The 7,676-nt window shown below is 67.4% G+C and overlaps 1 protein-coding gene across 1 annotated transcript in view; it reads right to left on the bottom strand.

The window, feature by feature from the left end:
* GOT1 (glutamic-oxaloacetic transaminase 1) overlaps positions 1-7,442 on the bottom strand; it is a 14,150-nt gene extending 6,708 nt beyond the window's left edge. The window contains exon 1 of the mRNA XM_019502125.1: positions 7,160-7,442. Within this exon, the coding sequence (XP_019357670.1) occupies positions 7,160-7,442 (283 nt within the window). The remainder of the gene's footprint in view (positions 1-7,159) is intronic.
* Positions 7,443-7,676: the final 234 nt, after the last annotated feature.

The raw sequence follows: 7,676 nt of genomic DNA, 5'->3' as shown, positions 1-7,676 counted from the left end.
GGGGTCTGAGCCCCGCCCCCCGCCCGCCAGCGTCCTGCTGCTACCGGGGGCCGGGGGCGCTGCAGAGCCCGGGCCAGGCCGTGCCCCCGCGGAAGGGGAGGGGGAAACCCCCAGTGCGACCAGTCTGAGCCCTTCCCGCCCCAGTGCAGCGCGGGGCTGAGACCCCCCAGCCGGGATCCTGCGGGGCCAGTGCCAGCAGGAGCATGGGCCCGGCCCCGCCCCCGCCCCCGCCCGGGCTGCACCCAGCGCCCCTGGGGGAGGATTCACCCCCCTGACACGTGGAGCGGGAAGGGGGGGAGGGGCAGCACAGCCCATGGGCCGGGGACACCCCCCCGGCCGAGCAGGGGCACCCTGGGGCATCCCCCCCAACTCTCCAGTGATGGAGCGACCCCCTCCCCGGGGCACCGGTGCAGGACGAGCCCCCGCAGCGCGGGGTGGACACCGGCAAGGCGTCTCCACGACAAGCTCCAGGGCCTCGGGCAGCCTTGGCAGGAGGCCTGGGCCTGGGCCTGGTGCGGGGGGCAGTGAACGAGGTGCTGGACGACGTGGGCTCCCTCGGCGGGGCTGCGTGTCCAGGACCGGTCACCCCAGCACGTGCACTGCCCCGGGGCGTTGCCAGCACGAGGCAAGCGGACCTAGAAGGGCATCGTGGCCCGCACCACGGAGAACGGAAGAGCTGCCACGTACCAGGGCAGACCCAGGGCCGTCCGCCCCAGCCCCCGTGCCCCACGGGCAGAGAGCAGGCCTGGCCGGGAGAGTGACCCTGCTCCGCTCCCCCTGCAGCCGCCAGCACTGAGGGTCCGGGCAGGCGTGATGGCGAGGCCGTGCCCCGCACGCCCGTGGAAGGGCCGCAAGACCCGTCCGGCTGGGCCGCAGCTGAGCAGCTCTGGTCTGTCTGTTCTCATTGCCCCCTCCGGCGGTTCGGTGCCTGTGACCGGAGCTGCCCTGGGCCTGCGCTGGGACGGGCAGCGTATACATCCCAGGCACCTCGCCACCCATAAGTACTGGAGGCAGGAGAGGGTGGGCTGTGGAGGAACGGTCCCCGGGGCGGTGGGAGGGGAGGCAGCGGGGCCGGCCCTGTTGCCAGCTGGAAGGAGACGCAGCAGCTGAAGTCGGGCCCCCGCGTGCGAGGCGATGAGGGGTTTCCGGTTGCTGGGGTGGGGGGGCCGCAGCCCTCACCGCACTGGCCGGAGGCAGGAGAGCTCCGGCTGCCGGACCCGTGTGTGCAGGATCGGGGCGGCCAGAGGCAGCAGCACCCCCAGCCCTGCTGTCGTGGGGCAGGTTGACCACTGGGCGCCGCTGTGAAGCCGCGGGAGCTGCCCGTGCGGCAGGTGAGCGGGGCCCGGCCTGGCCGAGGGCAGTGTCCTGGCACGGCGCTGCCCCGGGCGCGTCTGGCAGGGAGGAGAGTCACAGCCCCCAGCCGCCGGGGCGCGGTTCCTGCCTCCAGGCCGTGGCTTGCTGCTGCGCTCTGGCGTCTTTAGCTCACGTGGACCCGGGGGTCTCTGTCCCGCGCCCTCGATGCACTGCCGGCAACCCCAACAGCAGGACTGAGGCTGCAACGGCCTCTAGAAACCTTCCCGTCACCCCGGCCGCAGGCCGCTCACGCGGGGTCAGGGATGCCGGCGTTGCTGTGGCAAGCAGAGCCCAGCGCCAAACTCGTGCCAGGAAGGGCCCCGTAAGCAAACCGCGGGCCATTCCCCCAGGCTGGGCAACCCGGCGCAGTCCCGGGGAGCAAAGCGGGTGCACAAATGGAGCAGCCCTGACCACCCTGCCACGCACCACGGACACGTTTACCTCCAGGGCTCTGCATGGGGGGGTCACTCGTGAGCCCCTGGGTTAGAGGGAGGGGACGGAGTGAAACTTGATTTTGCCTTTCCGCCTCTCTGGGCTTCTGGACCGGGCAGGCTGAGAGTCCCGCACCCCTTGGCTGCAGCGATCCCTGGAAACGGCAGCCCCCCTGCCCCCCCGCTGTTCTGCACTGGGAGGCGGTTACCTGGTGCGTGAGCAAGCCCGACACCCCGGTTCCCCCCAGACCGCCAGCTAAACTGGGCAGGGCGAGAGGCCTGGCTGGCAGGACCTCCCTAGGGCCCTGAAGACTGTGCGTGATCCAGGGCAGCGCTTTCTCGGTGCTTCAGGGGAAGAAGCGGGCAGGGGACTCTCCGCTCCCACACGGCAGAAGCTGAGGATGCATCTACAGCGCCGAGCACCGACAGAAACGCAGGGCGGGAAAGGTGAGACCCATCTGCCCGCTCCGGGCTGCATTTGGACGCCCGCGGGTTCGAACAGAGGCCCAGAGCCCGGCTGGTCTGTGCCCACGTCGTCATTAAGCCGGAGGGGCCGGGCAGGGAGCTCTGCTCCTGGACAGGGCCGGGGGGCGGGAGCGGCAATCGGGCGGCTGGCCGTGGTGTCTGGGGGAGCTCAGCCTTGTGCTGATGCCCGGCTGCAGCCCCTCCGCGGCCTCCTCCCTTCACTGAGGTGGGGTCTCCCCGTCTCCTTCCACCCGCAGGGTGGGCCATCCCGAGATAACCCAGCACGGCCCTCGTGGCGTGTGGCACGGCCCCTCCAAAGCAGACGCAAGCCCTGACTGCAGCAGAGGACGGACCGGCTCCCTGGTGCCCCGACCAGGTGCACGAGCATCTTCCCGCCCCGGCTGCCTGGGACGCACCCCAGGCCATCCCCACCCGGGGTCAGTGCCGTGCCGGCGGGGCTGGAGCCAGGCCGGGCAGCGCAGGGGCAGCCTGGGGGTCTCTGGGCACCAGTGCTTGACGCCACTGCCCGGGGCGGTGCTTGGGGCTTCCACGGCCGCTGTTGTGGGGGGACGCAGCCAAATGCCTGCCCCTGGGGCCACGTTCCTCCAGAGGCCTCGGGCGGTGACCACACACGCGGCAGTGGCACACCCGTGCACAGGGCTGCAAGTCCCGCCAGGCACCCCGCACATTAACCCCTTCCAACGCTGATCATGCGCCAGAGCAGAAGGATGGGGGGTAGGGGGTCACTTCACTCCTTTTAGCAGCCTTGCCCCCCAAGGAGACTCCAGACGGCACCACACATGCTGCTCAGGAGCAGGGGCAGAACTGCCCTGCAAGGCCCCAACGGGCAGAAATCCCTGCCCCAGCCCGAGGAAAGGGAGCGAAGCAAGGAGGCTATTACCACAGTCCCCCATGCCCTGGCCCAGGGCAGGGCTGCCCCAGTGAGGGGTGGGACCCCGCAGCCCCCAGAGCCTCCTCGTCCTGAAGAGGGCAAGGGGCCAGGGGACGAACCCAGACTGGGAGCACTGGCGAGGCCCCTGGCCCCCCGCGGAATGAGAGCTCTCGCACGAGGCCCCCGGCTTTCATCTCCCAGGGCCGTGCTGGGGCTGCCCCAAGGGCAGGGGAAGCTGCGGGAGCGTGTCGGAGCCGGCCCGTGATTGACACCCAGGAAGGACCTGTCACTCAGGGCGAGTGCGGGCACACCTGCCGCACCGGGGAGGGGCAGGCGCCCGACTCACAACTGGCCCGGCCATACCCACCCCCTGCCCCGAGGCTGCTTGGGGTGCCCTGCGCCCTTCTCTGCACCCCTGCCCAGGCCTGCAGGCACAAGGAAAAGCTGCTTCCAGGGGAGCAAGTGCCACAGGCCAGATGGACCTAGCCGGCCGGGCCGGGGGCATCTCTTGTTCTCCCAGGCCGGGCAGGGCTCTGCAGCCCCTCCCTAGCTCCTGCCCTGGGGCCTGCCCTGCGCAGGGGTCTCGCACCGGGCCCAGCCACCTCCTGCCCAGCCAGCTCTGCCTGCCCCGACTCCCCAAGCGCTGGGTGCCCCCGGCAGCCCTGCGCCAGCACCGCCTGGCCCAGCCCAGCCCAGCCCAGCCCAGCCAGGCGCGGAGCGGCTCGGGTCCTGGGGGTTCCCAGCGGATAGGGTCATTTTCCCAGCCTCCCTCCCAGGCCAGCTGGTCCCGGGAGCGGGATCCAGGCAGGGGAGGGCGAGCTGTTTTCATTCCAAGCGCGGGGTCAGGTCATGGTTTGTCTCAACGGCTTTCGTGGCTGTAATTATCAGATTAACGGATCTGGGGCTGCATGCTTAGGGGCAGCAGCATTAACCCTTGATCACCCCCCAGCCCCAGGCAGCTGCAGCGGCAGGGAGCAAGGTGGAGGGTGGACGTGCCGCCCAGGGGTCAGTCCTGACACTCCAACAGGGAGCACCTTCCACCGGGGACCGCGAGCAGCCAGCCAGGGCAGGGGGGCCGGGGCAGCGCAGGCCACCGCGGTCTGGCCGCACGTGCAGCAGCACCAAGTTACCGGGGGCTGGGTCCCCTCTGCACAGGTGCTGGACCACGCCAACGTAGCTGCTGTGAGCGACACCAAAGGTGCTGGAGCCCGGAGGAGTCCCCGGCAGGTCCTGGAAATCCAGCCGCACAAGGGGCTTGGTCACCCCAGAGCACAGGGCAGGACTCCTGTCAGGGGGGGAGCCTCCTGCCCCACGCAGACCCAAAGCAAGGCCAGCCAGCGAGGGCCCTGCTGGGAGCAGGGGGTCTGGGGGGCTGGCGTGTGCGGGGGCCTGCAGTATCTGAGGGGCCCCTCGTGCACATGCACAGCTCTTCTAGCCACACGTCCCCAGCCCCTGGGGACCCTCTTCACCCTTCACAGCCCCACTGATGCCCCACCGGCAGCCCCCGCCCCGGTGCTCCAGCCCTGCCCCTCAGTGCACAGCTCCATCAATGCCCCCAGCCCCAGAGCCGCACCACGCCTGGGTCTGGGGAGGACTGGAGCCACTGCCCAGAGGGGTGGCGTGGTTGCGCTGGCCCACAAGACACCAGATAGACTGGATTTTTCCACAGAACGACATTTTCTGCCCTTGGATACACAGAAACATGCGTTCCCATTTCAACCTTCTTTGTCTCTTAACGTCCCTGTGACGGCAAAGGTCGCGCAGCTCCGGACAAGCCTGGGTTTGGGGAGCAAAGCTGCCAGGGTGCAGCCTGAGCACATTTCAGTCTCACCCGTGAGCTGGGTTGTGAGGGCAGGGCAGGGGGCACCTTACAGATCAGCTTTGAGCTGGGATAGGGGTTAGTTTCTAAGGCAGGGACTGTCAACTGCATGCTGCAGCACCATGGGGTGCCTGGAGACCCTGTCTGGGGTGCCGCAGGGCGTGACGCCCCGTGAGGGGTGCAACCACAATGCACAGGATAAACCCAGAGGCTCCATCTCGGAGCCCGTGGCGTTGGGAATACGCTGCCTGGCTGCAGGATTTCTGAGCAGTTTGCAACAGGAGAGCTGCAATGTCACTCTCCTGCCATCAAAAAACCAGTGAAAACAGAGAGCTGGTGCTCTCCGTGGGGCGTTTCGAGTCTCTCAAGGGGTGCCTCGAGCCTGAAAGGGTCGAGAGCCGTTGCTCCGAGGTACCGCTGCGCTGCCCGCAGGCTAATGCGGCGAATGACCTCTTTAACTTAAGACCTTGGTTTCAGTGGACGCGCGCTCCTGGGAGTCCCCACTTCCCGCAGGACATTTTCTGACGGGAAACGCCTTCTGTTGGGAAATGTGCAACCCGCTGCAGGCATCACTCTTACAGCTGGAGCCCCAGATGTGCTAGATATTGGAGGTGACCCAGATGTGGGCAGCTGGGACTTGATGCCAGGAGCCAGGCTCGGGGTGGGAGGATGGCTGGGCGCAGGGGAGCAAAGCACCTGCGCAGCGGAGGAGCTGCGTGCTGGGACAGGGCAGGCAGCCAGGCCCAGCAGGTAACTGGGGGCAGCTGGGGGTTGTTAGGCTGCTGGCCACCAGGCCCCCTCAGCGAACCAGGCTGAAGCCTGCCTGCTGCCCCCACTCCTGCCCCTGGGTCCTAGATAGCCCTGGGGCTGCCCTCCCGTCTACTCCGAGCTGCGGAGGGACTTGTCCTGGACAGTCAGAAAGCTGCGGGAGAGGCTCTCTGTCCCTGGTAGCGCCTGACGGAGCTTCATATCCGCAGGGGGCCCAGACGCCAGGGCGAGAGTGAAATGCTTTGGGGACAGTGTGGTGCTGCACGTGGGTGCCGAGGTCTCCCCAGCCTCCTGCTAACATCTGCGGCAGCAGCCCAAACACTGACTGCCTCCCTCCCGCCCCACCGGGGACCCCTCCTACGCACCTGCAGGGCTTTACTAAACCCCTTTGGCGCAGGCATGTGCCTGGGCACCAAGGCGCTTTCCTGGCTACTGGCGCTGCAGGGCCCCAGCCACAGATTCACCAGCTTTTGCTGCAGCTTTTAAAGCCGCTGTGCGTGCTAGCCCTGATTTCCCAGCGTGAACAGGATGCTCCTGGCTGGAGAGAGGTCCTGATGCCTGTGGGGGCCTGGTACACCAGCCACATGCCCTTTTCCAGGTCCCTCCTCTGCTGGGAGCCGGAGTCCTGTATGTTGCTTCCGGTCCCCGGTGCAGGGCTGCAGCTGTCCCGTTGCACCTTTCCCTCTCTGGGTCCAAACCCCAGTCACCAGGACACTGGCCTGTGCTGCCTTCTGTACCCATCCTCCTTGGGGCCACACAGGACAGCTGCAAACTTCCCCTGCTGGCACTTCTCCGCTGCCGCTACCACTACATCATCCTCGAGCACTTCCAAAAGCCCCTTCACTGCCCCCAGTTCAACCCATACGTCTTCAGCACTGGTCTGGGCAGCTCTGGGGAGTGCGGCTGCTGCTGCAGCTATGCAAGTCGTTCTCGGTAAAGACCCACTGGGGTGTTCCCCATGCTCCCGTGAAAGCCACAGCTCAGGGCTGCTAGCTCTGCCAGCTGCCAGGCCCCAGTGCCCCGCCACGTGTGATGCGGTGGGGATTGCTCAGACCCATCTCCAACCCCCAGGACATAAAGCAGGAGGGAGAACAGACAGACACAGGTAATAATTCCGGAGGGAGCCCCAGAAAATGTCACAGGGTGAAGTGCATTTGTACGTGTCTCTGAAGTGTGACAGTTGCAGCAAAGCAAGTGCCATCAGCTCGTGGCGGGGATGGGATGAGAGCCAGCAGACCTAATGAGAAGCACAGGGACAAAGGAGGCCCCTGGGTGGCCCCTGGGGTCTGGCAGAGACTAGGCAGATCCCCAGGCATCGGTGCAAAGCTGCTAGCAACGCTGCCGGACACTGCCTGGATCTTGGATAGGACCGGGATCCCTCCACCATCCGAAGTCTGGAGGTGCGGCACCCATCAGGCAGGGGTGAATTGCGTTTCCCCCGAGGCTCCGGCAGGGTCCTCGGCTGCACCCCGCTGCCTGGGTGCCCTGTCTGCAGAGGCCATTGCTGGTGCTGGCTGGCCGCATCCTTGGCTATAACTGCTTGGATGTCTGCAGCTCTGCTCTTGGGCTCGGGCCGGGGCAGCACGGTGTCCACGGGGCTGACCCTGTGGGGCCACAAGGCCTCCACATTTGCTGTGGCCGCGATCTCCAGAGAGGCCCAGTGAGCTGCACTGAGGGCCGTGCTCTGCTCGACCTTCGTGCAGGCCAGTGCCATCAGCCCCCAGGGCACGCTGGCCTCCCGTGCCTGGAGACGGCCCGTCTCCTGCTTCCAGTTGCTTCTGCTGGTGCAGGACCTAATGCCTAGGCTGGGCGCCCTCCTCGCTCCTCTTGCAGATGCCAGCAAGGAGGCTGAAGCATGGGGTTGGCTCCATCCTGGCCACAGGTGGGGGCCCAGAGCTGGCGCCTCATTTGCACGAGTGAGATCACTGCTGCGAGCGTGATCTCGTGT

The sequence above is a fragment of the Gavialis gangeticus genome, unplaced genomic scaffold, assembly GCF_001723915.1.
Source record: "Gavialis gangeticus isolate Ggan-Ray unplaced genomic scaffold, GavGan_comp1, whole genome shotgun sequence".
In the NCBI taxonomy this organism is placed as follows: domain Eukaryota; kingdom Metazoa; phylum Chordata; order Crocodylia; family Gavialidae; genus Gavialis; species Gavialis gangeticus.
Note: the sequence above shows the minus strand (reverse complement) of the source record. Positions and strands in the feature narration are given on the sequence as shown.